The 20,586-nt window shown below is 43.9% G+C and overlaps 2 protein-coding genes across 2 annotated transcripts; both read left to right on the top strand.

The window, feature by feature from the left end:
* Positions 1–1,372: 1,372 nt before the first annotated feature.
* Positions 1,373–4,150, top strand: LOC107282724 (crk-like protein). The gene is made up of 3 exons (XM_015810542.1): positions 1,373–2,036; positions 2,307–2,762; positions 3,488–4,150. The coding sequence occupies exons 1-3, from the start codon at positions 1,863–1,865 to the stop codon at positions 3,611–3,613; spliced, it is 756 nt and encodes a 251-aa protein (XP_015666028.1). The 5' UTR covers positions 1,373–1,862; the 3' UTR covers positions 3,614–4,150.
* Positions 4,151–7,921: 3,771 nt separating this feature from the next.
* On the top strand, positions 7,922–20,310 carry LOC107282704 (fructose-bisphosphate aldolase A). The gene is made up of 9 exons (XM_015810521.1): positions 7,922–7,989; positions 13,693–13,818; positions 13,974–14,185; positions 15,747–15,801; positions 15,939–16,099; positions 17,946–18,029; positions 18,205–18,379; positions 18,936–19,135; positions 20,197–20,310. The coding sequence occupies exons 2-9, from the start codon at positions 13,707–13,709 to the stop codon at positions 20,290–20,292; spliced, it is 1,095 nt and encodes a 364-aa protein (XP_015666007.1). The 5' UTR covers positions 7,922–7,989; positions 13,693–13,706; the 3' UTR covers positions 20,293–20,310.
* Positions 20,311–20,586: the final 276 nt, after the last annotated feature.

Genomic DNA, 20,586 nt, shown 5'->3' with positions numbered 1-20,586 from the left:
ATAACTTCTTGAATACCTCATATCTTACAAATTTGACTACATATGTGTAGCACAGTATTATATGCTCCCTTTATTTATATACTTTTAATATTTTTATCCATGTATTCTATGGCATACGCTAAATAAATAAATAAATCCTCCCATCCACCGATTCTTGCAGCTACAACACCCCCCCCTCCCCCAGTTCGATCGCAGCCTCCACCTCGGCGTGGAAGGCCATTTTCCCACAATGAAGATGGTGGCAGCCCCTTCCCCTAGACCCCCTTGCCAACCCTCAAGATGGTTGCCCCACCCCCGCTTAAAAAGGGGAGGGGGAGGAGGGTGGGTGCGTCACTTTCCCATCAGCCCTTCGGCAGCTGCAATCCGGATTGCGGGCAGCGGTTTCGGGCAGGGGTGGGTCGGCTGCCTGCCAGGACTCCCAAGCTTTCCGAGGGCAGGGCAGGGCCGAGGCGATGGGCGCCAGACCGCCGGGGGGCGCGGGCTGTTGAACGGGGTCGCCGCGGGCGAGCCCTGCCGCGTCCCCGGACAGGCGTGCAGGGAAAGCGGCGGGGAGACATGTGCAGCCGAGGCTTTATTGTGGAGTCCAGGCAGGGGAGCCTCGGCGGGGCGCTCCGTTGATTCGGAGGATGTCCTGGGCGAAAGAGGCGCTGGCCGGTTGCATCGGGGAGTTACGAGGTTGCGATGCCGCGGTAGAGAAATCGCCGGGCGGGTGCAGATAAAATGGGGGATTCGGGGTCTATTTGCCTAGCGGAGGGGTAGCGCGGCCGGCTTTGGAGGCAGAGCTAGATAGCCTCATGTGGGATGCTCCCCATTTAGGGAGAGGGGCGAGGGCTTCTTTTTCTCTGCTGCAGTGGGGCTTGTGGGGGGAGAGAAGGCGGGTCAATTTCTGATGTGCCAGAGGCCTTGGGGAAATAGTTTTAATTAGCTCAGAAGCAGCAGCTGTTAATTGGGGTGCGGTGGTTTTCTCCAGAGGACGACCTAGTAATAGAAGGATGCAGGGCAGAGGACTGAGTCCATCTGTGGCGGATCCTATTCAAGGCTTTTGTGGGTTAAAGGCTACGTGGGGTTTGTGGCTCTGTGGAAGATAATCCTCTCCGTTTAGGTGCCTGTGAACCATGCCAGCTTTGTCTGTGAAAAATTAAGGCTTTTCAAATTTGACTTTAAAGTGGAGCACCCCGCTATTTTTAATTTTTTTGTGTGGTGCTGATGTCTCATATAATGCTTCATGTTAATTTAAATGGAGTGGAGATTTTGTAGTTTACTCAATCTATTCTCTTAATTTTATCTTAATATTAAAGACACTATATTGATTCCTATGTAAATATATTACTCATATGATTGCATTGTATCGATGTTTTTCCGATGCAAGCTACCTTTGAGTAGCTGGTTAATTCTTTGATTGATTGTAAGCATAAAGTGATTTGTTATTGTTGAAAGTATCCCTCTTACTCCATTATGTTCAAACTGGGAAACATGAAAGACTTAATAATTGTTTCCCATTAATTATAACAATTTGATTGCAGAAACTTTATTTGCATTCCTGAGATATTACTTTTCTTCTGAGAAAATATTGCTGTGGTGTGGAAGTGTGTGGGAAAGTAGCTGTGGATACTCTTGGGAGATACCAAGTTTGAATAGTAGACCTTAGGCTGAAAGATTTTGGGGTGGAACTACAAAAGAAGTCCTGTTCCCTTGCAGGATCATACATGTGATTATTTAAAGGTCCTACTAACTACTGAAATGGCAAGCATTCAACAGGGTAACTTTCTTTCATAAAGCATTGTTATATACTAGAGCAAAACTTATCAGGTTTTTGTAGGAATAACATTCAACAAAGAGAGTGGTGGGTTTTTCCACCTTCAATGTTCCCTCAAGCCATGTCTGCTTTTGGGGATGCTCATGAATGGTATATGGGCGCTCTGAGTCGTCAAGAAGCAGCTGCATGTCTCCAGGGACACCGCCATGGGACCTTTCTGGTACGGGACAGTACTACGTGCCCTGGTGACTACGTCCTCTCCGTCAGTGAAAACTCCAAGGTGATTTTTGTATAATCCTAATATCTGGTGGGGGAAAAGAAACATGCTTGTGGAGAGTTAGCAGGGAGTTGCTGATAGATTTAGAAGAGTGACTTTTTAGGTGTTTGAACTTTAGTATCCAGAATACTTGGCACTGGGGCATTCTGGGATTTGAAGTTCACTTACCTAGAGGGATGCATCCTAACTGGGCAAGGTTGATTGTTCTATCATGAAACTGATGAAGATTTGAGACAGCAGGCTTATGCTTCTTTGTCATTCTGTCTCTTTCAGGTGTCACACTACATTATAAACAGCCTCCCTGGGCGTCTACGGATTGGGGAGCATGAATTTGACGGTTTCCCAGCGCTTTTAGACTTCTACCGCCTGCATTACCTGGACACTACCACCCTGGTAGCTCCCTTGGGACGCGTTGTAGCCCCTTCCTCTGCCCAGCCACCTCCTGCTGGCGAGTGGGTCCGTGCCCTCTATGACTTTGTTGGCCGTGACCAGGAAGACCTTCCCTTCAGCAAAGGGGAGCCTTTGCGAGTTTTAGCCAAGCCAGAAGAGCAGTGGTGGACAGCTCAACGTGCCGATGGGCGTGTGGGTATGATACCCGTGCCATATGTCCAGCCTTGTCCATATGCTCATCCCAGCAGCCACGGTGCCCCCCGACACGCTCCCGTAATAGCCAGAGCAGTCCAACGAAGGGTGCCTGGTGCCAGTGACAAAACAGCATTGGCCTTTGAGGCAAGTCACCAAAAGAGTAAAAATAAATGTTTTAAAAAGGGTCAGGATGATCTTGATCATGGAGGGTGGTGAGATGAATAAATAAATATCTGGTTGTTATGTCTGTATATGAATGGGGATTTATCACTGGTAGTGCTGATGATATAGATTAATGATGAATCTTGAGCAATGCTTCTTTTGTTGCTAGGAGGCATGGAATTATGGCCTTTAAAAGTTATAATGTCAGGGGGAGAATACAAATTATGCTGATATGATTATTCATCAAAGTGTTGAGTAGACGGCTTTGCTGGTGAAAGAATCCAGGCTACAGACTTCTGACTATGCTCTTAAGGAGCCCATTGCAATTATCAAACTATTTCCTAGGACTGAGGGATGTGCAGGGGAGGGAGCTCAAAAATCATAATAAACTGAACATGCTTGGATTCTGGCATTCCTAGCAATCCAGTTCTTTCACGCAAGTATTTTTGCAAATTGGAAATATGCTGGCCTGGAACCTATTCCTCATTTGAGATGACCACTAAAAAAATATAAAAAGCTTCATCTGTCAGGTGTTGGGGAAAAGAGGTCATTTTTCACCAGCTTGATACCCAACAATTGTGGGAGTTGTTTGTCCGTATGTTCCAGGAGTTATAATTCCAGCACAGAAGTTAGGAAAGGTTGAGATTCTGGGAAAGTACAGAAAGGTGGGCAGTCTTCTGATCTTTGTGTCTTGTGATATTCCACAGGTGGGTGATCTCATTGCAGTCACCAAGATGAATGTCAATGGCCAATGGGAGGGAGAGCTGAATGGGCGCCGTGGACACTTCCCCTTCACCCACGTCAAAGTCCTAGACTCTGAGGAAACCAGCTGAACACCCAGTGGAGCACCTGAACTGCTGCTGACCCTCACAGGATCACAATGCTCTGAATTCTGGATTCCCTTTGAACTTCTTGAACTTTTTGATGTGAATGTTAAATTATGACCTCCTCAGTAGACTCTTGTGATGATCCAGCGGGATGCGGGCGCTGTGACCATCTTCACCTCCTCGACTTAGGAAAGCTGCTCCTTGATAACATTATTCTTAAATGCTATTGTAGTTGATTTGATATACTTTGACTTTTCTGGGCTTGTTCCTTTTTGCTTCCTAAGAACTTTTACTGCTATGGCCTTGTGATTTTCAATTATATGCCCTTGAATTTGCTTCATTTGCATCCTATGACCTATGAAACAAGAAGCTCTGAGCTTTCATGAGGAACCCCTTGCCTTCCTGTTTCCCTTGGGCCTTGCTTGCTTGGAGAGAAGTGACCATGCTTGGTTTTGACCAGATAAACAGAACCGTGCAACTTCTTGTAAGATCCCCGCTCAACTTGTTGTCTGTTCCAAAACTGCCTTGTTAATTAAAGTTTCCTGCTGATTATTTCTCAGCTGCTATGGACTTCTTCTGGGGAGGGGCTGGAGGATGGATCTGGGGAAAGAGTAACAGTGCTGCCATGGTAACTAGCATCACAACCCAGGCCTTGCAGGTTGCCATGGGGAACTGGATCACAGCCTATTGCTGGAGATAGGCTGAAGATTGCAGCAGTATGCACCACAGGTGTGGTTTGGGGCCTCTTGATCTCCACTTGTTGTTCCATCAAGCCTCCCTTTCCATGCGTAGGAACAACTCCTCTGGCTCACTGGTGCAGTATTTTTCCTTACTAAATTATAAGCAAATGTACTGGTGCTTGTGACCTCTGCTTAGCTCTTTTCTCCCCATATAATCTCAGCTTCCCTATATTGATTCATTTTGTGACAATATACATGTGTAGTATATTCAAAATCCAGTGTCCTAGAAGAAATCTTCCCAATCTATCACAATTCTCAAAATGACTGCAGTGGTCCCTCCGTGTACATGGCTGGGGGACGGTTGTGTCATGTGCAATTAATATTTAGAAACTAGACTGATATGGTGCATTGTAATAGATTGTCGATTATTTTGAAACAATCCAGAGACAAATAATGCATAAATACATGCTAGGCAGGGTTTTTTTTTCTGAATTCCGCTAGGTATTTAAAAATGTAAGCAGGTGGCAGGCAATTTTTGTAGCTGAGATAGGCTTCTAATATTTAGAAGAGGCCCAAGAGCCCACTACAGGTGTACATTTAATACTCATGTATTGTCTGGCTCACAATGATACAAAACCTCATTCTAAGAGTCATAAAAAGCTCCTGAGATGTATGCAATTCTGATAACCACAAGTTACTCACCTCTATTACATACCGTGTTTTCTCAAAAATAAGACCGGATCTTATATTAATTTTTGCTCCAAAAGATGGTAGTTGGGCTTATTTTCCGGTTAAGTCTTATTTTCGGGGAAATACAGTACTAAATGGGGCTGGCTGACAATCTTAACTGGGGCTTATTTTTGGGATAGGGCTTATATTACAAGCATCCTGAAAAATCACGCTAGGGCTTATTTTCCAGTTGGGTCTTATTTTGGGGGAAACACGATATACTATATATTAGAATCTTTGAAGCATACATTCTGGGCAAAAGCCTCAAGGTTTTCAAAGTTTTTAAAACATTCTTGCCATTATTCTTATGTTAAGCCAACATTTATATCTTAATTTCTACTCTTTGTCCACAATCTAATTCTCTGGAACAAATGGGAATGAATCTGATCCTAATCATCTTCAGGATAACTCTTAACATTTGATCACCACTGTTGGCTCTATCCTTAATAATATGCATCTCTGAGATCTTTCTACTTCAGATTTTGACTGTAGATCCCAGAATTTTGTAAAGCTTTCCAGACCATGTGGCTATGTTAAATTTTTGCAGCAAATAAATAAAGGCTAGTTTTGTGTGTTGGAAACACAAACTTGCCAAGAATATTTTGGCCTGTTAATCTAGATACAGTATTCCTAAGACAAATCAATGCAGGCTTAATGTTATAAAAGGTTGGGTTTACTCATCATATTATTCCATTGTTCCACCCATTCGGGTTAATATGCAGTGCTAAATCATACACTATGATTTACCAATCACAATGACTTGCACATAGCACTAACCTATACTGTGATTTGTTTGCTTTGAGATCAGTGTGATGTATAAATCCCCCATTTATGGAGTCTGGCTTGGTGAGTTGTGTAAAAAATACCGGTGAGAATTTAAAACATGACCAAATTATCACAACAGCTCCTGTAGGCTATGATTTATTCATCCAACAGATCAATAAGGTGAAAACTTTATAGATGATCATATGAAAGCCCCTACAACCTTTCTGTGGCTAAATTGACCAGCCACAGGGAAATATTTTGCTCATGTTTACACTTGCCTCACCTAGAGATCTGCTTATGCAATGTAAATGAGAGCACTTTTTTCTTCCTTCTGGCAAACATTGCAGGGTGCATTTCTGTCTACCTCATGCTAATGAAATGTTTGCTAAAAACCATTCATCTGACTTATAACAGCTGTAGTGCAGCCATTTCCTTCTCTCTTAATTACAGGGTGGGGAAGAATATGTATGTGTGATTTCTAGTTCTTATTCATAGCTGGGATCATGCAAAAGCATGGTTTGTTTTAATACATTAATCCTCTACTTACAACTATTCATTTAGCAACTGTTATAAAATAGCACTGATAAAAAGTGACTTACGACCAGTACTCACACAACAAGTGCATCCCCATTGTGATCAAAATTCTGGTTTTTGTTTAACCAGCATGTATTTATGACTCCTGGAGTATCCTGTGGCCATGTGACCACCATTTGCAATTTTCCCAGGCAGCTTCTGACAAGCAAAGTCAGTGGGGGACAATGGACTTGCTTAATGACTGCATGATTCAAATAACAACTGCACTGATTCGCTTAACAACAGTGGCAAAAAAGGTGGTAAAATTGGGCATAACTCACTTAACAACCGCCTCATTTAGCAAGGGAAATTCTGGTCCCAGTTCTGACCTTAAGGACTTTCTGTCAAAAGCTTGTTGGATAGCCATTCCAGTCAGATTCAGATAGAATCTAACGCACATGGCTGATTAATTACAAGTGCTGGATTCATACAGTGTCCTATACTGAAAATAAATTGTTCACATAGTGGCTTAGTGCAAGGAGCAAACTCTGATAAAATTAGTTTATGACTTAAACTACATGACATTCTGTGGTCTAATTGCACAACAGCTTTATCAGAACTACACAAACTTCAGTTCCCTGGAGCTTTTCCCCCAAGAGAACTGGTGCAAATTCGAGGGATAAGAGGAGAAATTGATGCCTTCCCAAGGCATCAATTAGTAGCAATGTCCAAAAATAAGACCAGGTCACGCCTGTTGCTTAATATGTCTCTGGAGAAGCCTTAATTATGGAAGGGACTAGAGATCTGGAAGAGTGTCTAAATTTCTGGCAGCCCTTAATGTTAAGGTAAGCTGTCCAGAGTCACCTTGTGGCGAGATCAAGCGGCAAACAAATTTAATAAACAAAGCCTTATCCTCAGTCCTGAAATCAAAAAGTGAATCTCTGATCTGTTTCCTGTCCGCCACTGAAGATTTGTCTTCCCATTTTTCCTTTCCCATTCTTTGGGCCTACAGAGGGAAAAACCGTACTCTGATTCTTTCCGCCTGTCCTTGTTGTGTTGCAGTTGGCAGCCTTGACCCATTTTAACTCTCCGGTGGCTTAAAAATGCTGTTCTTCCCAGAGGACAGTAGGTGGCATTGACAACTTTGACATCCTGGGCCCAGGAGCAGAAACTGAAATCCAGCAGTAATCCAAGTGAGATACCGGGAGAAGGAGATTTGGTAAGAGAGGGTGGTGCCTTCATAGCGGAAGGTTTTGGCAGATGGCAGGGAGGGAAAGGGGAAAACTTGGAACCGGAGTATCTGCTAACCAAATATCTCTGCATGGGGGGGGGGGCTTAGAGGGGTCCAAGTAGGAAGAGGTCTGAAGAACAGAAAGTGTGTTGCAACTGAGCAATGCCCCCTTGGTGGGGGGGGGGGGTTGGCTGGCCCTCTCTCTCCCTCCCTCACCTCATGACCCTCTCGCTGTTCCTTGCTCTGCAAGGAATGTCAAGAGCCTCGTGTTTCACCTGCTCAGGTCCCGGGGCCTATATTTAGCCTGCCTGACAAAAGGTCAGGGGTTGGGGAGAAGGTTAGCCCAGCCCCGCCCAATGACTGCTCCCTCTTTTTATAGCCCTCCTCCAGTCTTTGCCTCTTGCCAGTCAGCAAGCGCCCTCCGGAGTTGCTGTGTCTCGCCAGAGCCCCCTGCTGTACCCACGGTATGGGGGGGGAAGATTGGGGGGGGGGGAAGCCTGGATTTCACATGATAGTTTTAGAGGAGAGCAAGGTTGGTGAGAGCAGAGACTGGCAAGAGAGAAATCAGCTTTGCATCGGCATTTTTTTCCATAGGAATGAGCTGGGGGTGGGGAGAGATGGGGGTAGGTTGCAATCGGGGTCCTGGGGAGGGTGTTAAATCACAATGGCTGTGCTGGAAAAATAGTGTCATTGAATAGGTTAGCTGCAGATTTACCGTGCAAGTTAAGTTCTTCCCAGCTCAAAACTATCCATCTCTTATTTTGATTTATCTTTTTTTAACAGGGCCCTAAAATGGAGAGGTTTTTTTTTTTCCCCTGTTATTTTTTAACAGCCATAGCTCCCTCTCTTCTAGGCCATTCGTCCATCCTTCCCTTCAGAGGTTTTACTACTTTTGCATTCCTGTGTTTCTGTATGTGTATGTGCTGTCTATTTGAGAAGATTTAAGTTCCAATCCTGTTTGGAATCGGGTTTCTCTGCTCGGATTGGGCCCAGAAGTTTATTGTTAGCGTCTCACACCATGTATTATACAAGACAGTTGTTTCTTCCTTTTGACTGTATGACTTGCAAAAAGTACAAGTTACTGGTTGCTGGTTTGAGGAAGCACTGCTCACACAATTTCCTGCTCTGCAGACCATAAATGTTTGTGTCTCAGTGTTTTCTCTGCATTCTTGTGAGGTATCTAATCTTTTTGTCTTTAAAGGTGTCACTTGCAACCTAAGTCAACAAATTTATATCCATGCTGCTATTTTGCACTTTCTCTTTTTTTCCTTGCTCCTAAACATCTTCCATCCTTTTGCCTGGATGGTAGGATGGATTCCATGTGTAATAATTTATATTGCTCCTGGTAGAGCATCTGTAACTCATTTGCAAAAAAAATATATGGCTGAACATACACCATTGGAATAGATAAAGATAATTGATTTCACACTCTAAATATGTCCATGCCTCAGTCCAACCCATTAAATGCAATGGATATTTTCATTTTTTTTTTAAATCTGCCCATGGCTTTCTATCCTGCATTAAAATCCATTAATGTTTCAGACTAAATATATTTTTATATCACTTGTGAAAACGATTCATGAAAATGTGAGAAAGGCTGTCTACATTTTTGGCTTACTAACGAAACCACTGGTTTGTTAAATCTTTATGTTATGTTAAAGACTTTGTAGTAGATCCTTGTAAATGATCTATGTTGCTTTTATTGGCTTTACTGAGGCATGAAAATCAGGAGTAGTTTTAAATAACTTTCACAGGTAGCTCCTTTCTTCAGTTATCCTTTAGTCCCTGTCACAATCTTGGAATAAAACTCTGTATTATAGTTTGTTGCAAGACAATCTTACAGAAACTCAAAAACTTTATTGTGCCACATGTTACATGTGTCTGAGTCCATTTCATCCAAATGATAAAACTGCTTTGATTTCATGAATGTGATGTTCTTACCAGTCTCCAGAGAAGCTCTTTTTAAGCTGAACATGAATGCATTGAATTGAAAATGTATCTGTTACCCCCATCCCCAGTGTGCTCACTCTGAAGCTCCCCCCACCTTTATTGAAGCATTGGGGAACTCAGCTGTTCACACTCTTGCTTAAGCCAAGCTATGAAAGGAACTTTGGGGACTGGAAACAGTGAGTCAAGTTATTAGATTTCATAAATCCTGAAACTGATCAGAAAATATTACAGCATTGTGGGTTGGCCTAACTGCTGGCCTCTCCGTCTTGCATCTACAATATTACATGTCTGATCTACAGAAATCCCTAAAATGAATAAGAATAATTGCATGCAATATAATTATCTTTCAGATTTAAAGATAGAGATGCCATTGTAGGGCAAAGCATCCCTGGAGCAGTTGCCTCCCAAGAGTTGCATCTGTTCTTCAAAAATTATCCTTTAGTTTTGACAGGGCTATAGAAAGGACCATAAGTGGCAGGGGGGGGGAAGGAGGGGGCTCCCCACTCCCCACTCTTGCTACCTGAGATCCTGCACAGAGCTTGTGACTCAGCAGTTACCGTAACCATTCCAAAAGAAGCCCCTGTGGATTCACCCTGGCTTAGGCTATCATTAAAGGTTTTAGGCAGGGCTTAGGAAATTCAGGCAAAACTAGTGAGATGCTGCTATACTGAGAGCAGAGGGACCTGGCCACCTGTCTCCTGTCGTAAATCAAACAGTGCTGCCTCTCTCGCTTTGGAGGCAAGTATTTCTCAACCTTAGCAATTTTCAGATGTGTCTCAATCTGAAAGTTGCTAAGGTTGAGAAACATTGGCTTAGGCACTGGGGCATCAGATAACTCGCTAGGAGTGCTGCTTCCCACCTTGGCAAATGCTTCTTTACATTACCTTATCTTCCATTTGTTGTTTCCTTTAACAACTGAACTCACTCCAGAAGAATAGGCAGCACTCTGTTGCAAGACTACTCAACAGTTGTTCCTTGATATTAGTATCCTGCCTGGAAACTTCTAGGGATATCTGCATTTATGTATGATCCTTACTCAGTAATTAGTCAGCCTTTCTACTGAATGTTTCACCGTGAATTTCCAGTAAGCAAACTGGGAAGATGCATTAGAGTCACGAGTGTGATTGTGTCCATGTCATTAAGAAATGGATTGCAATTAAGATTTCTTTAGGTACAACCAAAATCTCCCTCCCCAACACACCTGGCTCCTAAAATGGGTGGTTTAATTTCAAATAAGTTTGTTTTTGCTTTTGAGTAAGCAGAAAGTGTTTTGCCACTCACTTGGTCTATTTCTTCAACCAATAAACATAGGTTTTGTGAAGAAACTGATTCAGATTAAGATACTGTACAAACTCAGATGCGTTCCTTTTTAAAATTTTTGTTTAAAGATCAGTAGATTAGATTGGTTGTGTTAACCAGTCATGGATTATGGTCATAGAGTTGTAATCATGTTTTGTGGAATTAACATATTGTCTTCATATCACATACTAATAATTAACTACAGGAGTTGAGTTGGTGTAACCCAGGAAGCCAGTTCATTGTGTTGTATGAACACAGCCTGGGAATAAGTACTATATCTCTACTTCTTCACTTGCCAGCACTAGGTTCTTGGAATCAACACTGCTAGACTGGCACAGGACAATGCCACTTAAGCTTATCTTGTTAAAAAAAAAGCCTAATTCTATGGTCTCCAACTGCTGAGCCACTGACTCCTAGCACTAAAGCAGTGTTTCTCAAACTTGGCAAGTTTAAGACAGGTGGATTTCAACTCCCAGAATTCCCCAGCCAAAGAAATTCCTGTTAAGAATCCCTCCATCTGACCTTGCCCCTATCTATAATGTTGATCCTGAAGATAAAAACAAGCATGCAGGATTAGGCCAAAGGCTTGTCTAACCCAGCATCTACTCCCATTGTGGATCTTCCATACCAGAGGAAGGTTAACAAACAGGACTGGGGGCAATCGTCTCCCACCCATCTTCCCTAGCCACTGCCGCTAAGGAATCTACACTGTGGCAGCCTTTGCTATGTTTTGTGTCAGGAAGTTCCCCTACTTAGGGGCTCTTTGGAACACCTAGTGATTCCAGATCGAGCCACCTCAACCGAAGGGCTTCAGCTTGCAAGGCTTGGGCAGATGTGGCGGGCATCCAAAGTCCTGGGATTTTTCCACCCGGCCTCTTTTCTTCATGCTCCTGCTTCCCTCTTATCACTTCCATGGCATTTTGCTATCTTTCAGTCCATATATGCCCAGGGCATTCTTTTTGGTAACTGAGATCCAGAGCTCATGGGCCCAGGGTGGGGTAGGGCGAGATCCAGAAATAGTAATGTGTCCTTCAGGAAAGGACAGAAGAGATGAAGGAGGAGTGATCAGGTTTCCCCTTGAAAGGTCAGTACTGAAACTGAAGTTGGAGAGGATGTTAAGGAGAAAGGGGGGGGGGGTGGCGGAAACCCTACGGAGCCACCCATTTGATGTAACTTCAGCAGTTGAGTTTGATTCCTTCATGATCTTTAACTGCCCTTCAATTACCAGGCAGGGTAACTGAAGAGAGGATTGTTGTATTTTTTCAGTGCCCTTACTTGTGTATGGAGATTCTAACCCAGGCTTCCCTTGCCCTTAGAATATCACATTTTATTGTGTAATTTTACTGCTTAGACTATCCAGCAGCAGCCTTTTTTTTTTTTTTTTTTTTTTTTTTTTTTTTTTTTTTTTTTTTTTTTTTTTTTTTTTTTTTTTTTTTTTTTTTTTTTTTTTTTTTTTTTTTTTGCACAATCACGGCCAAGCCATGCGAATTATACTCTGTCCTTTTCCCGGGCGCGACTCAGCAGAGCCTTCCGCCCACGTTACGCTTCGTTTCCTTGTGTGTGTGTCTTTTAAATACTTTGTCGTGATGCGAAGAAAGAACTCGGGCCCTTTAAGTCTCTTCCCTCCCCCCCAACCCTAATGAGTCAACTTCTCAACCTTTTCCGCCCAAGTTACGTGACGTTCGATTTTGGAACGGTGGGGCTCTCTGCGTTCGATTCGAGCTCCTCACTCGGGCGCCCTCGCTGTCTGTAGCTGTTGCTGCTGCTGTTTCCCCGCGCAAACGCTTTAGTACTTTTCCGAAGGAGGAGAGCGGTGAGCCATCTTGATTTGAAAGTGGGGGGAGGGGAACAGTGAGCATTGCTACAAGGTTGGGGAGACAGTTCTAATTTATCTCCCTGTTTCATTTTTTAATATATACATATATGCAAGAATCTTGTTTTGGAGAGGTAATATTTGCTGAAGGGAGGGAAAAGAAACCACTTGGGGAGGGGGAGCAGGAGATGAAGTCACGTGGCGAAGTTTAATCTGTTAACTGTTGCGCCGGAGAATTCAGAGATGTGGGTTTTTGCCTTTCTTCTTCCTTCCAGTGTAATCCTCACTCTTAAAAGTTCCGGTTTTGCATCCCAACCTCGTTTTCTAAGTTAATGCTTTTTTCCTTTTTTTAAAAAAAAAAATCTATAGTAGTTTGCAGAACGAAAGATATGAGACTACGTGAAAGAGAGGCTGTTCCAGAACATTGGGGGTTAGGGAAGCTGAAAATGAGAGTAAAAGATTTCCTTGTCCTTGAAATGTCCTTGGCTGGGTTTATTTGTTCCCTTTACAGGAACACTGGATGTTCTTGCTTTCAATTAGGGGCCTCTTCCTTTTAACCTGAATGGAAATCCTCTAATCTCTATGGTAACATATTCTCTTGTCTCTGCAGAAACATTGGGTGGTTCATCAGGGATAGATGTATAGTTGTGTTGCAGTGGGAAGGAACAAGGAGACCTGGTTCATAAATGGCCAGTCAGTAAACCATCACAATAGCTGGAGCCGAAATCGTCAGATGAATATATTCTTAGCCTTTTTTCCCTAATTAGGAAACCCTTCAGATGTATCGCACTAGGATTGTTATCCTGGGCTTCTGCTGGCTAACAATGATAGGGTTGCATTCCAGCCTACCTGTAACATCAGAATTGGGAAGGACAAGATTAAGGCTCCCCTGAGCATGTACCTAGTGCAGGAATTGATAAAGCACAGAAAATCTTTGTTTCCCCTCCCCCCCAATGTATTTTGTGTCATGATTTGGGGCTTAAAATTGTTGTTATTGCTATGCTTTTGGGAATTCAGAAGAGCACGTGGATCCCCCTGCTGATCCGCCCTCTCAGCCAAAGGATCTTCCATTGCCAAGCCATTAACACTTCCCGGCCTTCTCTAGTTTAGTCATCCAAGATGCCTCACCAATACCCAGCCTTGACTCCAGAGCAGAAGAAGGAGCTGTCAGAAAATGCTCTCCGCATTGTGGCAGCCGGCAAAGGCATCCTAGCAGCTGATGAGTCTACTGGTAAGAGCCAAAGAGGCACATTGAGAGGCATTGGGCTGGGGTTGGGGAGGCAGTGGGGAAAAAATAGGGGGGGGGGAAGACAGGCCTTTAAAAGGCCTGCAGGTCTCGAATTGAGCATTTGACACGAATTTCTGCTTTGTCTTTTTGCCTCTTAGGCAGCATTGCCAAACGCCTGCAGTCCATTGGCACCGAAAACACAGAAGAAAACCGCCGCTTTTATAGGCAACTGCTCTTCACCGCAGACACCCGCGTCAACCCTTGCATCGGTGGTGTGATCCTCTTCCATGAGACCATGTACCAAAAAGCTGATGATGGGAATCTCTTCACAAAGGTCATTAAGGACAAAGGTGCCCTGGTTGGCATCAAGGTAAGCATCTCATGGGTTTTAATTAGGGGGTTTGCCAAACCCAAAATTGTGGGAATGGAATGGTGGGAACAAATCTGGAACAGAATGCAAGGAACGGAACATTTGATTTCACTCATTCACGCCATTGGCGTGAATAAAGTGGGTTTATAACATATCTAGATATTGCCTCTGAAGAAGCATTCTATGTAGGAAGACAGGATATGCCATGTCCGCGGCGATTTGCACTTTTTATGATTAACTGTACTGAACAAAATTCTTTTTCCCAGTTTAATGAACAGGAAGCTTTTTGGATACTAAACACTGGAATCTCTTTAATGTGCTTAATGGGGGGGGACCAACAAGGGAGGAGATAAAATGGTGGCTACAAAGTTTTGCTATTGAAACAGGAGATTGACAACCATATCAAAATATTCAGAGTGGTGCCTTTATAATTTTTTCATTTGGATCGGCTATTGTTTCCTATTCCTACATTCAGTTAATTTGATAGATTAGAATTTCAAGGGCTGGTGCACTTTCCGAAAGCTAAGCGAACACTGCCATCTTTAAGCGAACCAATGGTCCTCTATTGCAGGGCTTTTCAACCTTTTCACCCATTGTACCACTTTTAGGATATGGCAACATCCGAGTACCACCAGTCGCCTAGCAAAACTTGATGACCCCCCCCCCCCCAAAAAAGGAAAAAAGTCATAAAGTACAGGTAGTCCTCAACTTACAACAGTTGCCAAGCATATGAATGTAAATCACAAGACCCTGGAGATGCTGCAACATTCCAGCTGATCGGCGCTTCTTCTGGGCTCAGCAGAAGCGCCAGGATCAGTGCTGCTTTCCAACTGATTGGTGCTTTTTCAGGGCTCAGCAGAAGCACCAGGATCGGCGCCGAGCTCCAGCTGGAGCCTGGCGCTTCTATTGAGCCCTGACAGCCCTGAAGAACCGCCGATCAGCTGGAAAGCGACACTGATCCTGGCGCTTCCGCTGAGCCCTGACAGCCCTGCAGCTCCAGCCATCTCTCGCTCAGGCTTGTGCGGTGCTGCCATCGGTTCAGCTCGTTCCCCTCCCCCGCTACCACTTTTCTAGGATGGTCGCGTACCACCTGCCAGGTGCCAATGTACCACAGGTGGTACCTGTGCCACTGGTTGAAAAGCCCTGCTCTATTGGCATGGTTTTGCCGAAAACCGGAAGTAACTAAAATGGGTTACAGGACTGGAGGACACTGCAAACAGCTGTAAATATGGCCATACATGTGTCCAGCTGGTACTAAGCACCCTAAATTTGGTCATATAACCGCAGAACTTCAAATCTGGCGTCGTAAGCCCCAAAGTACATCTAAGTCACAAGTTGTAAGTTGAGGACTATGTATATGAGGAGAAGTACCAGGACCTTAGATTCCCAAAGCTCTGGTAGAGGACTCAAGATTGAGAAAGACACAGACCACTGATAGGGACGAAAAGGGAATGTTTATATTTTTGCCCTAATCACTGTTGTAAACTAGGGGTGTATTGATGAGAATGGAGCGATCAGTCATTGGTTTGACAGATATTCCTCCTTTCTTCCATCTGTGTAGGTTGACAAAGGTGTTGTGCCTCTTGCCGGGACTAATGGAGAGACCACCACCCAGGGTGAGCAAATATGTGTGAGCAGATTATGAGAGGTGGCCGACATTATGGATTATAAACCTGGATTCATGTAGCAATGGAAGGTTCAGGTTGAGGCATTCAAAGAAGTTTATTCTTATAATCTCTTCCTAACTTTGTAGGTCTGGATGGCTTGTCTGAACGCTGTGCCCAGTACAAGAAGGATGGTGCTGACTTTGCCAAGTGGCGCAGTGTCTTGAAGATCACTCCCACCACCCCTTCCTACCTGGCCATCATTGAAAATGCCAATGTGCTTGCTCGTTATGCCAGCATCTGCCAGCAGGTGGGTGCACAGCGACATTAGGAGAGGAATTCTGGCTGTCGTTGGATAGTAATAATAATACAATTGGAAGGGACCTTGGAGGTCATCTAGTCCAACCCCCTGCTCAGGCAGGAAACCCTATACCATTTCAGACAAATTGAGTGTCTAGTCTCTTCTTAAAAACTTCCAGTGTTGGAGCATTCACAGCTTCTGGAGGCAGGTTGTTCCACTAATTAATTGTTCTGTCAGAAAATTTCTCCTTAGTTCTAGGTTGGTTCTCCTTGATTAGTTTCCATCCGTTGCTTCTTGACCTGTCTTCAGGTGCTTCGGAAAATAGCTTGACTCCCTCTTCTTTGTGGCAGCCCCTGAGATATTGGAACACTGCTATCATGTCCCCCCTCGTCCTTCTCTTCATTAAACTAGACATACCCAATTCCAGCAACCGTTCCTTATATGTTTTAGCCTCCAGCCCCCTAATCATCTTTGTTGCTCTTCTCTGTACTCTTTCTAAAGAGTCTCAACATCTTTTTTACATCGTGGTGACCAAAACTGGATGCCGTATTCCAAGTGTGGCCTTACCAAGGCATTGTAAACTGGTTATTAACACTTCACATTATCTTGATTCTATCCCTCTGTTGATGCAGCCCAGCACTGTGTTGGCTTTTTTGGCCCCCTTTTTTTTTTTTTTGCCTCAGCGATGATCGATGTAGCCACTGATATTTAATGGACAGAAAGCATCATAATGGAGCAAATGCAATTCATGGAACAGAGCCAAAGTTTGATCTCTCCTTAAAAATTCTTAGCTGGCTGGGTTGGGAGACAAGCTGGGTTTCAGTTAGCTCAATACAGCTGTGTGGAGCAGAGCTTCTTAATGTCGTCATTCAGCTGCCAAGTGTGTCTCAAGAGGACGGTGTTGAAATCACTGTTTTGTGGTCTCCAATCAACAGAAATAGTTCTGGGCAGTTTTGCAAGGACCTTGCAAATGTTCTTATTTTTCCGGTGGCTGGAGTTAGATAACGTGATTGTAAATTTTCCCTGTGGCATATTTCAGTTAACGTCCCCAAATATATTATGCTTCACCACTTGCAATTTCACAGAAAGCACGGATAAATTGGAAAGGAATAAGAGTTTGAGGTTGTTTTCTCCTGAAAATAGAGGTTGTTTACGGCAGGGGTTAAAATCTGTAAACCCCACATTTCAGATTTTTCTAAAAATCGCCATTTATCTATAATTTTAATATGAAGAAGGGAAAAAGGAACCCACAGGGAATAATCATATTAGCTTTACTTATTAAGTTTATATTCTACCTTTTTGCTTGGGCAAGAGCTAAGAAAGTGAAAAACTGTTAATTTGAAAATTGGTGTATAATTAAAAGCTAGGTAGTCCTCAACGTATCACCATAGTAGAGTCTCGCTCCATGGTTGTAACTTGTAGTTGTAAAACAGATTGATCACCTAATTTTATGGCCTTTTTTGCAAATGGTTTAAAAAGCTGGTGATTTTCTAAGTAACGGGATGGGGGATGGGCAGACACGTTTCTCAAGAGTAATGTGGCTGGGGTCTCTCCAACAGAGCGGACACAAAGGAACAGCATGAAGTTCTTAATGGCCAATGGATTTGTGTGAAGAAGAGGGACGTATTTCAGGCACTGAAGCCTTCAGCCACTTAGGATTAATACCAGCACCTTAAAAAGTGCTCAGGAGGCATCTGGCAACTGGTGTAGTGCTGCACACTGTTCCAAAGTTGAATACAGCCTATGACCTGAAAAGGGGCTGCACTGGTTTCCGAAGTGGGATTTTTTAAAAAAAAATGCATTATCAATTTACGGTTCTAATAATTACAATGCCTCTCCTTTCCCTGAACTGCAGAATGGAATTGTTCCTATTGTGGAACCAGAAATCCTTCCTGATGGTGACCATGACCTCAAACGCTGCCAGTATGTGACAGAGAAGGTGAGGATGCGGAAGGGGGCTCCTCCACTGACCTCAGTGGGGTACAGTGGGTACAGGTGGAAAAGACTTTTGCATGCCTTGTAATTGGAAAAGGAGGCTCCTAATGCAACTGAGAATTCTTTTGATAGTAGAAATCTTACAAATTATTTCTTGCCTTGATTCACTCTGTGGACAGGTTCTGGCTGCTGTGTACAAGGCCTTAAGTGACCATCATGTCTACCTGGAGGGGACCCTGCTCAAACCAAACATGGTGACACCCGGCCATGGCTGTACTACCAAATACGCACCTGAGGAAATTGCATTTGCCACCGTGACTGCCCTGCGCCGCACCGTCCCTCCAGCAGTGCCTGGTAAGAAAAATCAAGCTTCTAACACCCCAATTTTCTGCCTGCTTCTAATCCCAAAGTGGGTCATGTAGACACATGCACAACCATAGAAGATTACTTGTGTGCATTTGGGCTTCTCTATGCATTTTATAATAAGAAAAGTTATTAATATGTTAGTTTTTTCATTCTGGGGTTCTTCAGTTATTTGAGTCTGTGGGGGCTGGAACTTTGGGAATTATAGATCCTACACATCCAGTTGGGGAAAACTGACCTGTGAGATTATTGATACTTTATATCATGTTTGCTATTGGAGTCGTATAGAATCCCCCCCCTTGAGGACTCCCCCATTTTGTAAGTGTAGACAAGGTGCACCCCACCTATATAACTGGAACCATTTTCTTGAAGGATCAGGGTGGAGTGAAGATAGAAAGAATGCAAGAATCCTTGAATTTCTCTCCTGGATTTCTCAATGTTGAATTTCCCCATAAAAACACTTCTTCCTTCTTAAAGCTATTTTCCATAGACCTTAAATCCATGTTTAGTTCTGCCTGGCCTATTTACGTTCTTCCTGTGGTCACAGGCATCACTTTCCTGTCTGGAGGTCAGAGTGAGGAAGAAGCTTCCATCAATTTAAATGCCATCAATAAGTGCCCTCTGCACAAGCCATGGGCCTTGACCTTCTCTTATGGCCGTGCCCTCCAAGCTTCGGCCCTCAAGGCCTGGAGCGGCAAGAAAGAAAACTTGAAGAGCGCCCAAGAGGAATACATCAAGCGTGCTTTGGTATGTTACATCTAGCAGGGTTTAGCAAGGGGTTATAATTGCGGGAAAGTACATGTGTAATCCATGAAAGAGTTTAAAAAGCCAGTTTCCCCAAAAGTTAAGCATATAAAGTTTGAGACATACTTTTTAATTAAGATGAGGCAAGAAGATTAAGTGAAAAAGCAGAATGGCGAAGCAACTTTAGTGGGAATGATTTGTGATGTTGCATTTCGCAAGAGTCCACCTGGTGGAATGCAGCATTGCAGGCAAACTCTGCTCACAGCCTGGAGTTCGAGCCTGGCTCTTGGGGGGGGCAATATGCAAATAATGCTGGTGATATAAACAGCCCAGAGAGTGCTGTAAAGCATTATGGGGCAGCATATAAGTCTGAGTGCTATTTCTATATCATGCTGGTGGGTCACACTTACCCAGGAGCCTTTTGGGGGAAAGAGATTGAAAGTGGGAGGTCTTGGATGAGGCTGTCGGCAGGCCCAGAGGATGGGAGAGAGGCTTTTGGAGGAATTGATGGCGGCGGCAGCATTCTCCAGGGGCGAAAAGGAACGAGGCCTCTTTAAGGAAAAGGTGGAAGAGACAAGATCAGAAAAAGGAAAGGAGGCGAGGTTGTGCAGGAATACAAGCTAATCTGAGGGCTAATCCACATGGAGCTCCACTTCCATCTGTCCTGTTTACCATCGTTCGCTCCCTAGAGACTAAAATGGAAGATCTGTCACTTGAGCTGGCCACAAACAAGGAGTGTATATCGGAGGTGGTGACCCTTTGAGAGCTGTATGCAACGAAATTTCATTTTGATGTATGTCGATTGGTATACTTTCAAAGTGACAATAAAATAAAAAATATTGTATTTGCCAGCAATTCTGCCACAAAAGGGGTCTTGTGGGAAAGAGATTCCTTGCCGTTCTTTGTCTCCTTCAACAAGAGAAAGGACTTTGATAGCTCCCCTCAGTTTCTGCTGTGGCTGTCCCTGAGCGCAATAAGGCAGGGAAAGCGAAGTGATGTGCTATTTCTGCTTTTGACGTGGGACAGGTCCTACTCTTCTCACTATGACTTTTCCCCCCTTACAGGCCAACAGCCTTGCCTGCCAAGGTAAATACGTTTCATCTGGCCAAACGGGAGGAGCTGCCAGCGAGTCTCTCTTCGTTTCCAACCACGCTTATTAAAAATCGGAGGCTTGGTTACATTGTCTGCTCTCTTGTTGCTATATTGTGCCTGGGCTACTGTGATGTCTGCTGACTGTTCCCCCCCCCCCGTCCCCCTCCTCCCCTCACCCTCACCTGTCCCTTTTGCCAGCTTCCCTCGTAAGAGAAAGGTGTAGATCTTTGTCTTGCTGTGAAAAACCTAGAAGTTCTGGCTTACTCCCTTCTCTCACACATCCCCATCTTTGTATGTGAAATCCAGCTTCTTCTGGTGAACGACACTCCCGGTCTGCGGCCAAAACATCAAAATGTCTCCGG

This window comes from Protobothrops mucrosquamatus, unplaced genomic scaffold (assembly GCF_001527695.2).
Source record: "Protobothrops mucrosquamatus isolate PMUCROS unplaced genomic scaffold, P.Mucros_1.0 scaffold11, whole genome shotgun sequence".
Taxonomy (NCBI): Eukaryota; Metazoa; Chordata; class Lepidosauria; order Squamata; family Viperidae; genus Protobothrops; species Protobothrops mucrosquamatus.
Note: the sequence above shows the minus strand (reverse complement) of the source record. Positions and strands in the feature narration are given on the sequence as shown.

Bases quoted from the DNA above. Each gene is read 5' to 3' on its own strand.
- LOC107282724 (XM_015810542.1), top strand. From the start codon at position 1,863: ATGTTCCCTCAAGCCATGTCTGCTTTTGGGGATGCTCATGAATGGTAT. The intron at 2,037-2,306 runs GTGATTTTTGTA...TGTCTCTTTCAG, and splicing joins CCGTCAGTGAAAACTCCAAG to GTGTCACACTACATTATAAA. The intron at 2,763-3,487 runs GCAAGTCACCAA...GATATTCCACAG, and splicing joins AAACAGCATTGGCCTTTGAG to GTGGGTGATCTCATTGCAGT.
- LOC107282704 (XM_015810521.1), top strand. From the start codon at position 13,707: ATGCCTCACCAATACCCAGCCTTGACTCCAGAGCAGAAGAAGGAGCTG. The intron at 13,819-13,973 runs GTAAGAGCCAAA...TTTGCCTCTTAG, and splicing joins AGCAGCTGATGAGTCTACTG to GCAGCATTGCCAAACGCCTG. The intron at 19,136-20,196 runs GTATGTTACATC...CCCCCCTTACAG, and splicing joins AATACATCAAGCGTGCTTTG to GCCAACAGCCTTGCCTGCCA.